The 20,591-nt window shown below is 51.8% G+C and overlaps 1 protein-coding gene across 2 annotated transcripts; it reads right to left on the minus strand.

Annotated features, from left to right (window-relative positions):
- Positions 1-4,290: 4,290 nt before the first annotated feature.
- On the minus strand, positions 4,291-20,162 carry Zdhhc7 (zDHHC palmitoyltransferase 7). 2 transcript variants are annotated; one of them, XM_048437400.3, is made up of 8 exons: positions 20,024-20,162; positions 14,445-14,529; positions 10,866-11,196; positions 9,494-9,618; positions 8,142-8,238; positions 7,571-7,652; positions 6,439-6,569; positions 4,291-5,937 (listed from the first exon to the last, which is right to left on the minus strand). In XM_048437400.3, exons 3-8 carry the CDS (start codon positions 11,178-11,180, stop codon positions 5,761-5,763), a joined length of 927 nt encoding a protein of 308 aa, XP_048293357.2. In that variant the 5' UTR covers positions 11,181-11,196; positions 14,445-14,529; positions 20,024-20,162; the 3' UTR covers positions 4,291-5,760. The 2 variants fall into 2 exon arrangements, with proteins under 2 accessions (XP_048293357.2, XP_048293358.2); XM_048437401.3 differs by lacking the exon at positions 14,445-14,529 and having other exon boundaries at positions 20,024-20,161.
- Positions 20,163-20,591: the final 429 nt, after the last annotated feature.

Below are 20,591 nucleotides of genomic sequence, written 5' to 3' on the forward strand. Positions count from 1 at the left end.
TCAGGGCCTCTGCCAGGGTGAGATGCTCTCTGGGAGACCATAAATGTTAGCCCTGCTGGCGTGTGTTGTAAATGGACTTGGTTTTTGTTTAGTTGGTTAAATTTGTATTTACTTTTTAAAAACCCACAAACCCCTGGCAGGGCCGTCTTAAGTGAGGACACCATGTTACCCAGGAAAGTTGGGTTCACAAAGAAGGAGCGGGGCTGATGAGGCGGGGCCTACGCTCCCCACCTTAGCCATGGGTTGGAGAGCAACCCTCAGTCGTCATCATGGCTGCTGTGTGCCAGGGTCCCCCTTAGCTGTGTACTTCCTCGTTTCTGATTCCCAACAGCTGTCAAGGGAGGAGTTTACCTGTGTCCTTCATCTTACAAAGGAATACATTTTGGCACAGAGGAATCAAGGGGCTCGCCCTGAGTCACGCAGCCAGGGAGCAGCCGATAGGCAGCCAGGTTGGCTCATTTCTGACGGCAGAGAGCTCAGAAGGCCTGCAGTCTTGCACCCAGGAGCTCCCAGGGCCATTGTTTCTGACCAAATGCTGCTCCCGAAGCACAGTTCTCAGCTCAGGAGGTCAGGGCGGCCTTTCTCATGCCTGGCTGCCTGTGCCCCCAGTGCCGCGGACCCAGGGAGAGAGGAAAGTTAGGGAAGGCTAAAAAGAAGCAATGAGCTCATTCACACTGAGAGGTGGGTGGCTGATAGCTGGGAGCAAGAGACTCTGAGGTAGGTGTGCTGCTCAGGGAGGAAGGAGAGAGAGAGAGAAACCTTCAGTCCTCACCCTCAGCTGAAACTCCCTGTCTGCAGGGGAGAAGGGAAGAGGGGAAAATAAGGGTAGCACGGCCTGGCCATAGGAAACACAGACTGGGAACAGGGGATGTTTGTCCCTGGGGCTCAGGGCAGTTCCAGCTGTGGCCTTGCTGGGGTGAGGGCCAAGGTCCCACCAGGAGCTCTGCAGCTCAGGAAGCCTAGCGGGGCTGCCCGCGGGCCAGCTAGAACCAGCCTCCAAGGCCATTCAGTGAGCACTTGTCATTGTACCTCAGAGGTCTGGGTCTCCCCCAGGTAGGGCCCTGAGGGTAGCGCATATCCTTGCTGCTCCCTGCTGCCTCCACCTGCCCTTGGGCCTGGTGACCAATAAGGTAAATCCCCAGCACCTCTGGGCTGGGAGAATTTCCCAGCTCTTTTCCAGGGTTCTGTGGTCCCTACTAGCCCAAGATTCCATACTAGTGGGTAGACTGCCACTCACCTGTCCCTGTCCCAGAACCCTCGCACAGCCTAGCGAGGGTCCTCTCTCACCTGGTCCTCAAACCCTTCCTGCCTCACACTTAAGGGCCACCATCAGCTTCACTAGGATGTATAACCTATTCTTTTAGTGTCTTGACAGGCCTGGGTTTGTTTGGTTATTATTATTTTTATTTCATGTGCATTGGTGTTTTGCCTTGAGAGGCCTGAGCAGCATTTGCTGTCTCCTGGCGCCCCCTGGTGGCCATCATCTAGCACTGTAAAACTCACTTCCCTTTCGGTCTGCTCCTAGAGGGAGGGATGCGCCCACCCCTTCTCATGGTGTGAGCTTCAAGGGTCCAGTTCTTGGTCCTTGTGAGGCTGTGGCTGGATGATCAGCAGAGTGGCAGGAATCCTGCTGGGCATTGTGTGCACTGAGATTTTTCTAAAGTTACTCATCTTAAACAGCATTTACCACTGCTTGCTGCCTAGGGACCCTGAGCCCATTTCCCATGTGCATAGTGGTATAGTACTTAGCAATGGGCACAGGTTTCATGTGTGTGTGTGTGTGTGTGTGTGTGTGTGTGTGTGTGTGTGTGTGTGTGTGTGTGTGTGAAGAACAGGGGTCAATCTCAGCATTGTTCCCCAGGTGATATCAATATCTGGGGCTTTCCTTTCAATTATTATATTCATTATGCGGAAGTGGTTTGGGAGTACTCCATGAGAGAATGTCAGGTGCCTGGGTTCTGCTCCTTGACACAGAGGAGGGGGCAGTTTGTTCTGGAAATCTGGGGGTCCCCTTCAGCCCACAGTCCAACTGGCCCCTCAGTATCCTACTCCAGGGCTTGAAGGAAAAGGCTGCAGTGGCAGCCAGAGAGGACAAAACTGCAGGACGGAAAGGCATCTGAGAAGCTGCTGGGGACAGTGGTGTACACCTGTAATTCCAGCACCCGGGAGGTGGAGGTAGGAGCCTAGGCCACACAGGATCTAAGTCAGCTGGGTAGCACGAGACAAAAGGACATCTGGGGCTCATGGTAGTGCACACCTTTGATGTCAGCACTGGAAGGCAGAGGCAGAGACATCTCTGTGAGTTTGGGCCCAGTCTAATCTACACAGCAAGTTCCAGACCAGCCAAGGCTATAGTGACACCCTGTCTAAAAACAAACAAAACACATGAGAATTGGAAGACAGAGCTGAAGGGGTTTTCTGGAAGACAAAAGAAATTGTTTGTTGTTTTTTTTTTTTGGTGGGGGGCAAGGGTGGGTCTAGGCAGTCCCACACTAATTCACAAGCCAGAGGAAAGCAGCAGAAGAGGAATGTGCACACCCAGGTGTTCCCCAGAACCAAACAGGCAGGTAGGATCCCTGGGAACCAGCACAGGACAGGAGCAGCAAGGCTGAGTTTGAGACCCAGGGCTAAACCTCACTATGTGGGATAAATTAAAGTCACTTGAAACTGGAAACATGAGAGTGGAACCCATGGACAGTCACAATGGGAGGTGGGATGTTGGGGGGGTGAACCCCATCTAGCCAAGTGATCTCAGCCTGAGGGTCTGAGGACAACACCTCCCTTGTCCATTGTTCCACATCAATCTAGAAGGTGCGAAACCTCAAGCAGACTGAACCAAGTCTGGGACAGCCTGGGGTACCAGAAGAGGTGTGCTGACCCAGGGTAGAGAGGGGTAGGGCAGAGGACCTGGTGACATGACCAAGGGATGCTAGGTCCTACAAAAGTCACAGATCCCCCCCCCCCCGTCTTTGGCAATAAAATATCCAGCCTCATAAAGCAAGCTGTACAATGAAGAAAGCGTACAACTCAGGAGAGAAACACAGGCAGCAAGCCCCACGCCAACAGGAAGCACAGGGTTACCCCCCACCTCTGTTCTGTGGGGTTGCATGGCTCGAACAAGCGCCTTCACAGCCTCCTAGACTTCCCAAAAAGCCACCTGAGTTAGGAGACTGGTCTCTGTTGCCTCTCAAACAGCTCATCCTTCTTCCCCAATCAGCCACAGGGTTTGAGATCACCACATCTTCCCTTCGGGGTCTGTCTCTTTGTCTGTGCTCAGGCAGTCAACCACTGGGTCCTCAGGGTCCTATGGGGCTTGTGCCTCTGCTAGAAGAGTTGGGCTGCACAGTCAATAGCGCCGTCTGCCTCTCTGCACGGCAGCTGACTGGAGTCCAAACAGTGGCATCCAGTGTTCCCGTCAGGAAAGCCACCATGAGCTTCTCAAGGTAGCATCTGTACAGGATGTGTAGATGAAGGGCCCATTTTGGGTTCCTTCTCATGGAGTCCCCCTCACCCACCTTTTCTTTTTTGGGGGGGGGGCATTGAGACAGGGCTTCTCTTCATAGCCCTGGCTGTCTTGGAACTCGCTCTGCACCTTTAATCCCACACCAGGCCTACGGAGTTTTTTTTATTTTGCTTTTTAAAAGATTCATTTATACAGTGTTCTGCCTGCATGTATCTCTGTAGGCCAAAAGACAGCACCAAATCTCATTACAGGTGTTTGTGGGCCACTTCGTGGTTGCTCGGAATTGAACTCAAGACCTTTGGAAAAGCAGTCTTAACCGCTGAACCATCTCTCCACCCCCACACTTTTTTGTGTGTGTTTTTTCAAGACAGAGTTTCTCTTTGTAACCCTGGCTGTCCTAGAATTAGCTCTGTAGACCAGGCTGTCCTTGAATTCAGAGATCTGCCTGTCTCTGCCCCCCAAGTGCTGGGATTAAAGGCGTGCGCCACCATTGCCCAGCTTGGAAAGGTTTTTAATAGTGTGTGTCCACATGTTTGGATCAATTAGACTCTGTCAGCAGATTGGCCTCAAAGGCACAGCAATCAATTCCCCTTCCCTAGCCTCCAAAGGGCTGAGGTTACAGGGACCAGCTTCTGTGCTCAAATTTAGTTTTTATGAGAAAGTCAAGGGTCTCAGAGTAAAACCCTAGCCAGGCAACAGCTGCACAGGTGACTCTGGCTCTGGCAGCGGTGCCAAGATGCCCACATCCCGTCCCAGGCACACAGCAATAGGTTCTGGAGAAGAGCAAGGCCGGCCACCCAGGAAGAAGAGGGCTGCAGGAGGGTGAGAACTGTGGACGGGTTACTTTATTTCATATAAAATCACACTGAGGAATTGAAAAGTCAAGTATACTCAGCTTGGGTTCACCACCACAGACTCCACACTGGAGGGTGATACCGCCAGAGCCTGCATGACCAGACACATGTGCAAATGAGTGCAGAGACGATCCGAGGCCACGCTGTCCCTCTGCAGTGACTCGGGCCCCACAGTTTGCTCACTGCATTGGGGTGAGGCGCGCAGGCCCCCGGGGTTCACCTCAGTAGCATAGGAGCCCAGATGAGGGCAGGGCAAAAGCGACTGACACCAAAACCAGTCACGGTGTCACAGGGACAGAAAGGCAGCTGGTCCCCACAGGGAAACACTGGTGTCTCTGCATGGGAGCGGACTCACAGGCAGTCTCCAGCCTCTGTCAGACCGCTCTCACTCAGCAGCAAAGGAACAACCTAGAAGTTTAAGGCAAGTCCCCTGAGGGGAGCTGTGTGTGTACTGACGTAATTCTAAGCCCGCACCAAGGGTCCACTCTGACTGCAGTGCCATGGGTAGAGAAAGAAAGTCATCAGTCACTGCTCTGACGCTTGGGCACCAGGCTGTCTCCCCCTGCAGCACCTGCCCCAAGTGGGCCAAGGCGATTTGCTTCTCTCATGCTGAGATCCCCACGGCCCCTCCCCTGCAGTGCTGGGCCTCAGCACAGGTCACCCACCACCTTCCTTGTTGAGGGACTGTTGCATGCTGTTAGTTTGGCTGGAACAACAAAACCTCAGCTCCACACCCTCAAACACTAAACTTTCAATGAAATAAAAGCAGGAGGACGGGCCCAAGCGCAGGCATGCCTGTTCTTTGGATCTGGACACTGTATGATACATTCATAGAAGGCTAGCAAGGGCCAGCAGTGCGTCCCACTTCCCTGAAACACTGGAGTCTGAAAGACAGCTTGTCTACCACACACGTGCCTGAACAACACTGCTGATTCTGACACATGCGCACACGCACGCACACACACAGACACACACAGATGAGCACATACAGACTTGCTGGAAGGGTCAAAGGATGCCTATTCCTGGACAGCAGGGAGTGTTCTGGAAGCCATCTTCACTGTTCAGTGCTAGGTGTCAGAGCCCTCCAAGTCACAAAGTCTCTGTGGAAACCCTTCTGTAAGGAGTGTGCTGGGTGTGAGCCAGCAGGACTCCCAGCAGCTGCTGTGCCTGCTGGCTTTCTTCATGATCAGGAAGCAGCTCTGCCTATGGGATGGATGCTCACGGCCCACATGACATCCCAAGTGTCAGGATGATGACAGAATGGCCTCCTGGGGCTGCATGCTTCTCCTGGCAGTACACACAAAAACTGACAAGTGCCTGTGACCCTAAGTCCATGAAGCTGCTCATGGCCCCGTCAGCTGACCAGCTCCATCTGCCCACAAGGCTGCTGTGCTTGCAGGCTGGTGAGCATCAACTGTCTGCAGACATTCCTGCCCTGAAGGCTCATACAGAGAACTCGGGGCCCCCTTTCCTAGCCCTCATTTGCAGTCGCCTGAATCGGAAGCCAACAAAGGGATTCATCCAGAGGAGGGAGGGGGGGCCCCCGAAGACAGACTTCATCCCTTCCCACCGCAGCCTTCGCTCCCACGTAGGCTTCTCGCTCTTCAGTCTCTCAATCTCCTGGAAGCAGAAGGAGAAGCCACAGTAGCAGTGAGGAGAGATGCACAGACAGCCCGCTGCTGCACACAGCTATATATGGCTACACACAAGTCTGTCGCCAGACCTCCAAAGCCTGTGTGGAGCTGGGCACTGTCCAGTACTCCTCCCAGTCTTACGCTCAGCCAGGCTGCAGCCATCTGCATGGACCAGTCTCAAAGTCAGCCTGGTGACAGCTCTTGCCAGGAGCAGTGGCCCTCTGCATGAGTTCAATACTTTGCTAGAATTACTACTCAATCCCATATTTAGGCAGCACCTACTCCAGGCCTGCAAGGGCAGGAGGGCAGTTAAGTTCCTGAGACCCAGAGCCTCCTTGGCTTTACTGACTAAATCAAGCCAGGGCCCAGAAACAACACTGCACTAATGAGGGGAGCATCAGACACAGGCTGGGGGTGCTGTGTGGTCCAAGGCTGCCTGAAACCCCAAATCAGACCCCACCCCCCACAGACACAGAACAAGACTCACAGTTTCATCATTGCATATCGAGTGGATCTGGGTGCCAAACATGACTGCGGTGAACGTGAAGAACAGGAGGCCCTCAAGGCACAGGAAGACCAACAGGATTACAGTTATGGGAGGTGAGAAGTCGCTGCACTCTGGGGATAAGAGTGAGGTGGTCAGTACACCACAAGCACTCTACACCACAGGGAGCCCTACACTCACGCACCCTGGCACCTGCAGCAGGTTTCCTGGAAGGAATGTGCTACTGCTGTACAAGACCCACTTGAGCGCCCCAAGAAGCTAGCACACAGCCTGCCCGGCACACAGCCTGCCCACCCTCTCCAGCCAGCAATCTCAGTCCTTCTCCCTGAAGCTCTTACTGCATTGGAGATTGTACTCAGAGCTTTACAAACACCACATAAGCATTCTAGCTCTGAGTTTATGAGATAAGGTCTCACTAAGTTGCCTGGCTGGCCTTGAACTTATTGGTTCCCTTGAGGTAGAGTCTGGCCCGAAAGGACGCTCTTGTGTTTACATTGTGTGCCTACCTGGGAGTTTCTACACTCGAGGCACACTGTCACAGGAGTGTAGCCCCTCGTGCCCTTCTTCAGCTGCCAGTCTGAACTACAGCTGTCTGGAAACCCCACCAGGCCACCCCAAGCCAGCCGTGAACAGTGACCAACTAAGCTAGCCGGAAAGCAAACACAGGGCTGACGGAACAGTGGCAATCCTGCCCTCATCTAGTCTCAAAAGTCCACAAGTAGCTAAGATGATTTATCAGAAACTTGTTATGCCATGAGGAGGAATCCAACAATGAGGGGCCAGCAAATAAGTAGGATGGCAGGGGTGAAACTAACACATTCTAATCTTAAGAAAGTCAGCCTGTTTTACTGGGTACAATGGCTTAAACCTGTTAACCCAACACCCACAAAGCTGAGGTAAAACTCATCTCTCAGTTCAAGGCCAACATGGGACACAAAGTTAGACCCTATTTCAAAGAAACCAAATCAAACAAACAGAACTAACTACAACAAACAAAAGTCAGGTAATTATGACTAAGGCTTTCCCTCCCATCCAAGAGCCTGACTTTCCCTTGAGAACCCCTCGCCCCCACCACTGCAGAACTTTCAGGAATGACCCCCAGAGCCTCAGTTACCTGTCCACTGCCCTCGGACACAGGAGATGAACTGAAGCCCACAGAGAATCAGAGCGTGGACTGAAGACAAAGCTATATACATCTAGAAGGAGGGAGACAGGTTAGCTGTTTTAACAATTGGTCATCCTATAAGCAGAGGCTAGCGCTCTCTCTCTCTCTCTCTCCTCTCTCTCTCTCTCTCACACACACACACACACACACACACACACACACACACACACACACCCCACCCCTACTGGGGGAAAGGTGGCTGGGAAGAGTGAATTGTAGTTGCTGGAAGCTGATCCAAGACCACAGTGGATCAAGTCCAACAGCTGCATGGCAAAATAAGCAGGGGAAAATGAGTTCTATGTGTGAAGGCCCTGTGTATGACAATGGTGACTGAGAGCGACAAACCCACAGCCAGCAGATGATGTAAATGTAACACACAGTCACCCCTGGACTGTGCTCTGCATGGGCCAACACAGTCATCAGCTCTGGGGAGGTGGGGAGCCAGGCTAAACCCTCCCCCCCAACTCTAGCAGGTTCAATTTCCAGTCCAGCACCATCTCCATAAAACGTCTGCACTCACAGTGAAGAGCACGAAGAATCTCTGGTTCTTTTCTCCCACGCAGTTGTTCACCCACGGGCAGTGGTGGTCCATCTTCCGAATACACCTTTTGCAAATGCTGCAAAGGAGAGTGTACTGCTCAGTGCCTTGTATGCTGGGGAAACCAGTGACATCAGACGGACTCCAAGGAGGGAGAAACTGGGGACACCTGTGACAAGTCTCAAACTGGCTGGCCTCACACACATGACTATTCCCCTGCTTTAGCCTCCCAAGTGCTAGGATTACAAGCGTGGGTTGTTGTGCTTTTTCCAACACAGTTCCACATGCCTGACTTTGCCACCAGTTGAGCTTCTGAAACAGCCTATATCACTGACTGCATCCAGTGAGCATTGTGACAGCAATAGTTGGCTCCATGGTCTCTGTAACTATACCACTCTGTCAGATGCAGTTTCTTTGCATGTCCCCCAGTGCACATGCCAATCTAACAGCTTCCCAAACATTCCCAGATCATCTCCAATGGACTGGAGGAGGAACTTCCCTACCATGGAAGTTCACCCATTTTAAATGCACGTGCAGAACTGTGAGGTGACCACCCCAAAAGGAACTCACGCTCACAGCCAGACCCCCCAGCCCAAAGCCATTATTCTCTCGGCCACGGCACATTTGTTTGCTTCCTGATCTATCTGGGAAGATATACACCTTCCCATACTTTCTCCACAGCCAACAGGGACAAAGCCCTCTTGTGTTGCTTTTCCTCACTGCAGACCACTGACGGCCCTGCTCATCTTTATTTGTTCCCCCTGGGAAATCCCAAGCCATTAGAAGAAGACACTCGAATGGGAGATTACACTCCACCTTTGTGCACACACAGGGACTCAGTCCAAGGACAGGCAGGGAAGTCCAACAGATTTCCAGGAATAGAGAAGTATCCCAAGTTCACCCTCCACACCAGATATCAGCACCCCCAAGGAACTGCAGCCTGTCTAAAACCAAGTCCTGGCACAGCAGGACAAATGACAGACTGCAGGAAAGCCAGTAGAAGAAGCCCAAGAAAAGCTGATGCTCAAATGCACGTTTGTGGGCTGGACTGTTGTCAAACAGTATGACTACAGGAGCCTGTATCTAATCTGCCACGCATGAAGGGCAGCAACCATACAGAGACCTGTTTCTCCAGCTACAAAATTTATGTGCCATCCATGACAACCAGGCCAGGAAACACGAGGACATCATGTCATCCTCTGGCTGCTGTGCGCTCGTCTCCTGCAGCAGGGAAGGGACCTGAAGTCTGCGCCATGTGCAAACTCCACAGGACTCCAGGTGCTGCCTGGGTGCTGGACCCGGGCTGGGCTCTGCTGAGAGCACAGCCTATATACCTGCAGTGGTGGGCACGCTCCGGCTTGATGCAGCAGCACTTGGGGCACTTGTAGATCACCTCGCCAGGCTTCAGCTGCAAGCTCTCCATGTACTCCTTCGTGGCATTGCCCTTGGGGACAGCGCCCTGTGCACACAGATTGAATTCAGGTCGGGTGAAAAGAAGTCAGAACAATGAAACAAGGCTCACACCCATAAATCCTAGCCCTTGAGAGGCAGGAGCAGGAGGACTGCCACTAGTCTGAGGCCAGTCTAATTGACAGTGAGTTCCAGGCCAGCTAGGGCCTCACAGGGCTACCTTCTCTTAACCATTCTGGCTCCCTCCCCTACAAAAAAGTCAGTAAAACATGCCCATAATTCCAGCACTGAGGAGTTAGATGCAGGAGGATGGGTGAGTTTGAACCCAGCCTGGGCTGTATAGTAGGACCCTGTTTCAGGAAAACAAAGGCTTCTGAAGCCCCAAGTGTACTGTTTCTAAGGAAGTGAGCTAGTGTGACCAGAGGCCTACAAGCACAGCAGGCCATGGCAGACTGTGCCCTCAGGTAAGGTCTACGACACAGCTCTGTTTCCATGGATAGGCTAGCCAAGGCCACTGTGATTCAGACAGGAGAGAAAGCAAAGGGTATGCTGTGGATCTCAACATGGCAGGGAGGCAGCCTTGCCTCCACCTTAGACGGCAATGTAAGCTTACAATAGTGGGTCTCAATCTTCCTAATGCTAACACCCTCATGTTGCGGTGACCCCTAACCTTAATACCTCATTTCATTACTGTAATTTTGCTATTGTTATGAATTGTAACACTCAGGATATCTGATATGTGACTCAAAGGGGTCCCGACCCCCACGCTGAGACCACTGGTTTACAAGGAGCTGCACAGCCAGCACTCCTCTCTTGTCACGTTCCTGGGTGGAAACTGGCAGACACAAGCACAAGTCACTCTACTTGCAAGAGTCCCTGTGCCAGGGTCACAGTTAGTAAGTGCTGGAAAGAAGCTGAGAACTCTATCGGAAGGAACACACATGGCTCATACACCTGCAGTGCGGTGGCTGCCTGTGGGGACTGCTCCCACATGGCCTTCCGATTGCCCTTGCCAGAAGGAAGTCCCAGCCATCTTCCCTGGCTCTGGAGTGACCACAAAAAGGGTGTGTCAAACTTCTGAGAGGCAGCTGTCCTGCCCTGGAAGCTCCGAACTGAGCCTTCATGGCATCAGGAACTGAGGAGCTGAAGAACAGGACTGCCTCCACTCGGAAGCAATAGGAATCTGCTCCAGAGATGAGCCCAACACACTCTTCATGTTTGCAGCATATCTGTATCAATGCTGTGAGATGCTCCTTGACAACATCAAGACAGAATCCTTGGACGCTGTGTACTCACCGGGTCAGTGAGCATGGTCCTTAGGTGGGACGACAGTGCGAGCACTGCCAAGCAGTTGAAGATGACGCCATTCACCACAGAGTACCAGAAGTCTTTGGAAGGCAGCAGCATGACGAAAGTCACCACGAAGTCTGCATAGACGACGAGAAGCCATGTCATAACAGCACAGACCATGCCACAGCCATCACGGATGAACCAAACCCTGTCTGCCATGTCAGCCTCGGAGGACGAGGAGGATGCAGAATCATAATTGTCATTGTCGGTCAGGAGAGGATGATGCTCGATGTCCCGGAGCCTGTGTCCTGATGGCTGCATGATTCCCTGACACACCCTGTAGAGGGGGGGGAGAGCTGGTGAGGCTCCTGGGCAAAAACATGCATACACTTACATGCTTAAACATGATGAGCAACACGTGCAAAGTCAGCTCAAATATGCTGAGCAGAAAAGAACCCAAGTACCAAACTAGCTGAGGGTCACCTCATGGCCTGCTGTGTGAGACCTGAGGGGTCTCAGTGTGGGGTTTGCCTGTGCACACAAACTGTCACCACCACATACAGAGATAACGAAAGGCACCAGCTATACAGAATTACAGCATCCAGCACAGCATAGAGGACCCTGTTGGACACCACTGTCCCCAATGACCTGACCTGCCTGTGCTCTAGACAAGGCTTTCACCTCCTCTGTACAGATGTCACCAAGGCATAGGGAAAGAAGCATGGGCAAAGGATGTTCTGCCCTCCCCTTCCTGGAGACTCACCAGGCTGAGCTTGCACTTCCCTCCACCACTTCAGCGTCCTCCTCCCCAGGTTACAGCGGAAGGTGTGTGACGGCTTTTGTGGACAGCTCCTGTTCTTGCCTCTAGGTTCCTCAATCACATGCTGCTTCTAGCATATGATTTTAACCTTCCTAAGGTCCCCTCTGTTTATGACTCCATTTTTTCTTTCCATACTTTCCCCGTACTTCCCGTGGCCTCCGACTGCCAAGAGCAGATAGGTCAGAGCAGCTAAAGAACTGGACTCTCAGCAGGAACTGCCTGCCTGCGGTGCCTGCCCTGCCCAGCTAGTCCTCCTCTTATCATGTTTGCTAAGGGTGGAAACACTCGTGACAAGTACAGTGAGGGGAAGGAGAGTCCGACTGTGTCCTGGCGTTGGTACATGGAAGGGAACCGCTGGTAGGCACCAAGGTGAACCTGCCCCCTCCAGAGCAGCACTGAGGTGGGCAAAAGGGGGGTGGTACTCTTGAGGCTCCACCAACCAGTAGCATGACTTTTCAAGTCTGAACATACATTTTTTTTCTTAATTATAAGTGGAACACACTTGCCAATGGATGTCCCCGTTTGCAGAGTACAGAACTTTGACACGTAGCACAGACCAGGGCAAGAAGAGACCCCATTGTTTCCAAAGCCAGAGAAGAATGAGAGCAAAAGAGCTTCATGGTGATGTCAGATGTCTACACGGACCAGAGCTGCCCTCCTCAGGCGCACATGCAGCTTTCCTGGGCAGGCTCCTATAAGCCACACAGGACCTTGCTTCTCTGACCTACAAACACCCTCCCTGCACAGCTCCTCCATCCTGGACCCTGCACCTAGGGTCTCAGAGCCTCAGGCACCACCGGCTGAGCCTGGTTCTGAGAGGCCAACAACAAGCTGGGTGGCTTGGCCTCATCTGAGCTCTCAGTATGACCACCAGACAGCTTCCACCCACCTACCTCACCTGCTACCTGCCTGACATCAGCATGCTGAGACAGAGGACACCTGCGCACAGTAAGAGCTGTCTGCTTGAAGGAAGATGTGACAGGAAAGGCCCCTTGCAGATCCAACACTCTCCTGTGAGTGCCACTGTCTCTCCACTCCACTCCCGTCACTTTTCTTATTAAGACATGATTTCACTGTATATCCCTGGCTGGTTTGGAACAGGCTACAGAGACTTGACTTGCCTTATCTCTACAGAGATAAGCCTGCCTCTGCCTCCAAGTGCTGGAATTGGAGGCAGTGTACCACCACACCCAGCTAATTTCCAATTCTGTAAACAAATTGTAACTGGGCCAGGAACTCAAGGCCTCCAGCTGAAGGATTCTACAGGCCAGGACCCCTTTGTTTTCTGGTTTCCTCTGCAAGGCATGCTCTGTGAGGTACAGCATGGCTAACACAGAGAGACAAGAGGTTCTTGGGTCAGAATTCCATGTTTACAGTATGAGCTCTCCCTCGACGGCAGGGTGCTGCAAGTGACACAGGGGCACAGCCACTACTGAGTGGTACCAGCGCTGCTGTGCTTCCTGGCTTAGGTCCAATGAGAGTGCCCTGCTCTTCCTAGGGTACAGGTGGCAGGGATATCCATTTAAGAATGACACCCCCAGAGGGCTGTGGCAGAATATTCTTAGATGTGTACATCAGGCTGGTGGTATATAACATAAGTTGCACACCTGCAAAATCCATGGGCACCAAAGAAGGAAAATAGCCCAAGATCCAGGAAACACTTCATTTCCTTTTTTCTTTCCTTTTCTTTGATACAAGGTCTCATGCAGCCCAGGCTGTCCTAGAACTTTTGACCCTCCAGCCTCTACCCACCAAATGCTGGGATGACAAGAATGTGCTGCCATGCCTGAACAAATCTGAAAGAAGGTGGTCACCGAACACAGCAGGACTGCAGCAGTCTGTGAGTGTGCCCCACCCAAGTCACCATGTCCACTGCAGCAGTCTGTGAGTGTGCCCCACCCAAGTCACCGTGTCCACTGCAGCAGTCTGTGAGTGTGCCCCACCCAAGTCACTGTGTCCACTGCAGCAGTCTGTGAGTGTGCCCCACCCAAGTCGCCGTGTCCACTGCAGCAGTCTGTGAGTGTGCCCCACCCAAGTCACATGTCCACTGCAGCAGTGCCATGGGACAGGAGGAAAGGCATGAGAAAACCACTCCAGACACAGAACATGACTAGCACCAAGAAATGGGATGCAGGGCCACATGACCCACCAAGAGCCATGCCCCAACAACAAACACTACAGTCTGCTGGTGCCACACTCGGGTTCTTGGAAGAACCCTGACAACACTGGTGACAGTGAGGTGACAGGAAAAGCACCATCTTCCATCTCCACCAAGCTAATGGAGTTTATGTGCTCCTGAGCCAACCATCTTCCATTTCCACAAGCTAATGGGGTTTATCTGCTCCTGAGCTGATTCCCCACACAGAGTAAAGCTCTTTGTCCCTGCTGTGAGTAAAACACTGACTCCTGGATTCTACAATTAACATCACAGATCTCCATTAGCCTTGGGAACAGCCACACTGGTGGCTCCTCTTCTTGTCTTGTGGTTCGGGGCAAAGGCAAGCAGACAGGTTGAAAGGAAGGTCTCAGCCTGCAGCTGCCTCTGGGCTTGACCACAGGCACATCCTTACCTGTCCTACAATCAATCCATAGCTGCATCAGCTAGGGAGGGACACTGTGCTTTAAGTCAAGAGTCACAACGAACTGGACTGGTGGCTTGTGCCCATAATCCCAGCACTCAGGAGGCTGTGACAAGAGGATGGTGAGTCTGAAGTCAGTCTTAGCTAGAGTGAGACCTGTCACACACATATCAGCCACAGACTCACCTTACAAATTGCTTCTAAGCATCATGGGAGCACTTGTGCCTTTTTTTCAGTACTGTAAGGCGCATGCTGTCCTGTGTGATGTGGCCTGCAAGACAATAAACTCAATGACAGGTTACTTGCTTTATGAAAGAGCAGGCACAGCACAGTCTGTGAACCATGGATGTCACACACAGCCTACAGCAGCACTGAGGTTCTGCACTTGAGACTGTCCAAAATCATGAAATCACTGGGCTTCTGACTTCTAATCATCAGCAAATTAACCATGGAAACAAAATTATTGATTTTATTATTTATGTTTTTGAGATAAGGTATTATAAGTTGTCCAGGCTGGCCTCCAACTCATGGGTTCAAGCCTTCAAGACAACAGGACCCAGCAGTTAAGACTAGGGCACATACTACAGCCAACAATAACTTATTTTAGTCTCTTTTACCCTCCTCATGTTAGATTCAAAGCCAGACGCCTAAATATTTCAAGAAAGCTCCAGGAGCCAGGTATGGTGGCACATGTTTTTGATCCTAGCATTTTGGGAGGCAGAGGCAGGCAAATCTTTATGAGCCTGAAGCCAGCTGGGTCTACACTGTGAGACTCAGGAGAGACTCTGTCTCAAAGGCACAGAAAGAAAGAAAGGAGGGAGGGAGGGAGGGAGGCAGGGAGAGAAAGGCAGACAGACAGACACACTCCGGGGATAGGCAGGCCACAGCTGGCTCACCTTTATGTCCAGCAGTACCTGTTCTCTCAGCAGAGAAGTCACAGGATGGGCGAGAGTGTGACTAAGAGGGAGCAATTATAGCACCAGGCCCTGAAGAGCAGCCAAGAAGAAGTGCTAGACCTGAGTGAGGGCCACATGCAGATGGAGTCGCAGGAGACAGGCGGAGAGGCATATTCATACAGAGAGAAAACAATGAACGCACAACACTGACAAGTCTTACGAATTCCCAGCGAAGTGAAAGAGCACGGACAGAGGGACTCTTCTGTGGGACTGAAGAGCAGACAAACCAGCCGGCTTCTGAGGAAACTGGAGCAGGTTCCAGTCAAGAGGCTGGTTACCTTCTAGCTGAAGCAAGGGACATGGGTACATGGATTTACCAAAGCAAAATTCACTAAGTAGCCCACTGTGGTGGCACACGGCTGTAACCCCAGCACTCAGGACTGCCTCAAGTCTGAGGTCAGCCTGGGCTACATTGTGAGATCATGCTTTAACAATTCACTAAGTTGTTTTAAACAGATGAAGGATACACTTTAAATACGTGTTTCCCTGTGCATCTGTGAGGCTTCCATGAGAACAGAAGCAGGGGTAAAATGCCAGCCCAGGGACTGGGGCAGAGCTGGAGGAAAAAGCTTCAGTAGACACCACATCCTGATCAGTGCATTTGTGAGCCACGGCTACCTTCCATTTACTCTGATCTGTGGCTGCAGGCTCTGTGGTCATGTGGACATAAGCAGAAAGAACTCAAGAATTAGGATCTGTCCGTGATCGATTTCTCTAAGAATCAGGGATGCGGCATCTAACACGGTTATGCCCTGAGTGCCTGCCTGGGACCCTGAGCTCACACTGAGTTGATGGCTGGGAAAGTTCCTGGCTGCCATAGTCACATACCACCAGTGCCCTACATACAGACACAGAAAGCAGACTTCTTCAGCAGACAGAGACACCTCATCACCTGGGGCTGGGCACCCAAGAGCCAGGCACTTAAAAACAACAACAACAAAAACCAACTCAAGACCAGAGCTTCATCCACAGGGTTTCCACACTTGCAAGGTGGGGCTGAGCCTCCCAAACAATGTGTTGAAAGCTTCCAAACAGAGAGCAGACAGTGACAGTTCCTTCTGGCTGGGAACCAGGGTGAGAAGCAAGAAAGATGACTGGCCACACGGCAACCCCATGGACAAGCAGATATGGAAAACATACAGAGAACCAAGGTGGGAAGGGCACAGCACATGAGAGGGAGCTGTGATGGGGGACAGGGCTGGGACCCACTAGGCAGTCCTCTGAGTGCCTTGCTCAGGCACCAGAACTCAGGTAAGAGGACAGGTGTCTTAGGAGGTAGCAAACGAAAAGCACTTGGCATCAAGGCAGGACGAGGATGGCAGAGGAGGACTGTCACCCAGGAAGCTATCGCCTCCTTTCATCCAAGCAAAGACGGGCAGAAGCCAGGAAGAGTAGGGCCTGAGGGGACTACCGGGCAGTCACAGGGAGGATGGCAGTGCAGTGAGGACAGGTAGGGTTCACAAGCCTCTGGAACGTGGAAACTGCAGGCTGGTGGGGAGTGATGAGACTCTGGCTAGCTTCTCCCTTGCTGCTTGTTTCCCACATTCTCACCAGGGTGGTTCTTGAGCATAATCTCTGCACTGCCCAACACTGGGTGAGTGAAAGAGAAAAGTAGGGTGCACACTGCATGTTGTTGGATAGGTGGGGGATGGGGACAGGGAAGATGCTTGAGGCTGGGAGAAAAAGTGGGGCAGGGAGGGTGCTCGAGGCAGACAGTGTCGATGCACCTCACTAAACACAGAGTGCTGCTGCTAAATGAGGAGCCAAGTCTTAGAGACGGGGCATTCAAATACACCCTGTGACTATGGGGACAGGGCTACTCTGCCTCCACTATGTTCTTCTGCTGGCATACACTCCCTCCAGACCCCAGGGTTGAGAAAGAGCACTCTAAGGAACAGCAGAAATGTGAAAATTCAAAACATCTCAATGACACTTTGAAAGTTTGTCTTCAGGGAGACTGACTTTTCTCTAGCTGGTGGCCCCTCCCTGCTGTGCTCTAAGCATCAAGCCTGGCTTCTTCAAACAGCCAAGATTTCCTCAGAGGCTTCCAACCTGCATGCATAATGAATCTGCTCTCCTATATGCCAGAGGACACGACTACTTATGGCTCTACCAAGTCTGTCACTACCCCTCCATGATGCATGTGAAGGTAATCCTCATCCTATGGAACTCAAGCCTCTGGGCATCTCTGCATTAGTTGACTAGTTAGGAACTGGCAGGTTCAAAGGCCACTGAGGACAGACCCACCCTTCATAATCAGCAACTTGGAAAACCAGGAGCTGAAGCTGCAGAACTCGGATCTGGTAGAATGGAATCTGAGTTGCTATCGCTGGCCCTGGGTGGAGACATGACTTTCTGAACTGCCATTAAGATCCTAGGATTTCTACCTAGCAGAGGTTTCCTGGTAAAGATCGAAGATGAACCTTGCCTGTCCCTTAAGGATTAATCCACTGGCCTGTCAATCACCTGCTCAGGAAGGCACTGCTCAGGAAAGCTGTCTGTCCCAGAGACTTCAGGAGCATAGCATGAAGCCTGCCTAAACACGTGGGGCAGCATGACCAGCTCTCTGGTCATTGTCACACTGCATCTCCCTCCATAATGGCACTATAATATGACTCATCTGAATTCTTTCCCCAGAGATGACAAGGAGCCCAGAGCAAGATCTCAATTATTATTCAAAATCTCAGTTCCATTCCCCAAATCCATCTGGTTCAGGGCTGCTTTACGGAACTCTCCTCCAGACTTGTCAAGGCTCAGTCCTTCCACTTCTCCACAAGACACTCCTCTGGGCTTCTGCTCCTTCCTCCAATTAAAATTCGCATTCATTCTCTCTGCCTAGCACAAGTGTTCATTCACTGATTTTCATTCACCCACTATGTTCAAACCATGATTGAACACAGTATTTTTAAATGACCAGGTGCTGTGCCAATAAGACATAGTACACAGTCTGAATTTCATTCAAGAAGCAGCAGAATTCTATGGCATGTTTACAGGAATGGAGTTCAGCAGTAAGCAGAGCTCAGAGCAGCAAGACAAGTCTTTGCAGATAGCAGCAAAAACAGAGCACAGGGAACCAAGAAGCCAGACCAAGACCTGCTGTGCTGCTCAGGCTAGCTCAAACTCCTGGGCCCAAGCAAAAGAAAATCATCCCATGTGGTTACTCAGTGGGGACTGAAGTTAGGCGTACTGGGGCGGGCAGCAAAACCATGTCCACTACATCACAGACTTTACTTTAGTAGGGACCAACTTCTAGTCTCATTCCCTCGGGTTATTATTGTTATCGTGTTGTTTTACATCACTGAAGTTCAAGCGAGCAAGCAATAACTTCATTAAGAATATAAATCCCGCCCATACTTTTGACTAGTCAAAATCACTCTTAAAGCTTCACATAGACTTTTGGGTCAAGGGCCGTCCCCATAACACTAATATTCTTCCGTCGTGCTTTGTTTTGGTTGAGGTAGGCCCAAACTTTTGATCCTCTCATCTCTGCCTCTAAGTCTTGGATGCTGGGGGCTAAACATGCCTACTTTTCCATTTTTGGAAAGGGCTTGGCTTTAAGGCAGGTCAATTAGCAGGGCTACAGAGTTCTAATTTGAGTTTTTATTTTTGTTTCTCGAGAGAGGGTTTCTCTGTGTAGCCGTGGCTGTCCTAGAACTCGCTCATACACCAGACTGGCCTCAGACTCACAGAGATTCGCCTGCCTCTGCCTCTCTAGTACTGGGACTAAAGGTGAGTGCCAACTATGTCCAGCTGACAAGTTCTAACTTGACACTTGAGTCAACGGTTACGAACAAATTCCGAGGGAAAGTACCTCTTCATTCACTGTTATCCTCTCTCCCTGCTCTCAATTCAGAAGCCAGTGTGTGCTTCCAGTAACTCTACAAAGTACACAATCCAAGTTCCACACCTCCAGCCTGTCTATCTTGTGCAACCTTCAAAAAAAATGAAATTTCGTTCACACTTCCTATTAGTCAGCCCATTTTGTAAAATACCCCAAGAGCCTTTTGTGCCAACCAATTCTACAGCAAGTGCAAGTTTAACAAGGTATCTTTAAAAACATAACTTTAGGTGAGAGTTGTAAACAACATTGGAAATATCATTGTCCTGACGGGCAGTTGGGAAAGATGTAGGAAGAAATGTAGATGACCCACTGCCCGAGACAGTAAAATAAGCACAAATACAGTCACTACGGGGACTGCAAAAGAGACTGTAGCTTGGGTTTGGACTGCAGTAAGCACAACTGTGAAAGCCGCTATAGAGGACTCAGCTGCGACTTTCATTACTCCAGTTTAATTGCCACAATAAACTGGTTGTTCACGAGCTAATAAAATGCGCCTATTTAATAGCTAGAGGGGACTTAGTTCTAGAAATGATGACAGCGCAGAAGAGTTGAACCTTGTTACCCTGAAAGCTAGCCTGCTTGTCCTTTCCGGGTAACTACCCCCTTTACATCATGCACAGGGGCTGGGGGCAGGGTAGGGGGGGACCGACAAAGAATAAGAGCCTCGTTAAAGGGGGGAGGGATAAGATTGGAGAAGACAGACGTGCGACGAAGCATGCCTACAAAAACTTCACAGCTCACTGACGGATGACAGCACTTTATGACAACCCTGATATTAGCCACAGAGAACACTGGGCTCCGGAGCGGGGTGTCGCGCCCAAGGTCAGGCGAAAGGCTGCGGGTGCAAACGGGGTCCGATTCTGCGGGGTCGGCAGAGAAGGCAGGAGACCCCCAAGGGGATTGCGGCGAGGAAGCCGCAGGGAACAGCCTGGGGTCGCGGTCCCGACCGCCGTACGCACTGCACTCACCCGAGGCCCGGGCGGGGTCGCCCAGTGCTGCGGCTCCTCGCGGCCGGCGGCAGCAGCGGCGCGGGCGGCGATACATCATGCGACCGCGCTCATGGCCGGGCCGGGTGGACCCGGATCCTCTCGGTTCCGCTCGGCTCGGTCCGGCCGGGCCGGTGTACCGGAGGCAGCAGCCCAGCTGAAGCGGGAGCCCAACGCCACGGCCTGGACAGCGGAGCGGAACGACCCCGGAACTGGACACGGCGAGGTCAAGGCGCAGCTCTGCGTACTTCCGGCCGCGACGCCCGGAGCTTCCGGCAGAAGGTTCGTGAGGACACTGGCGGTTTCTTCCGCTACCGAGCTTCCAAAAACCTAGCGGTTCTTGGAGAAGAGACAGCACTTATGGCAAGACGGTTGAACCAAGATCCCCGAGAAAGGTGGCCCGGAAGAGAAAAGCCGGCGCCTACGGGCCGCCGCGAGGGCCACGCTGCATCGCAATTCGTGCGACTTCACGTAAAAACGCTTCCCGTGGCACCATAGATCTAGCAAGTGGAGACTCAGATCCTCTCTCAAGACTGGCTTGTGCCAGGTG

Source organism: Myodes glareolus, chromosome 22 (genome assembly GCF_982192425.1).
Source record: "Myodes glareolus chromosome 22, mMyoGla1.1, whole genome shotgun sequence".
NCBI lineage: Eukaryota > Metazoa > Chordata > Mammalia > Rodentia > Cricetidae > Myodes > Myodes glareolus.

Bases quoted from the DNA above. Each gene is read 5' to 3' on its own strand.
- Zdhhc7 (XM_048437400.3), bottom strand. From the start codon at position 11,180: ATGCAGCCATCAGGACACAGGCTCCGGGACATCGAGCATCATCCTCTC. The intron at 9,619-10,865 runs GTGAGTACACAG...CTGTGTGCACAG, and splicing joins GGACCATGCTCACTGACCCG to GGCGCTGTCCCCAAGGGCAA. The intron at 8,239-9,493 runs GTATATAGGCTG...TCTCCTTTGCAG, and splicing joins GAGCGTGCCCACCACTGCAG to CATTTGCAAAAGGTGTATTC.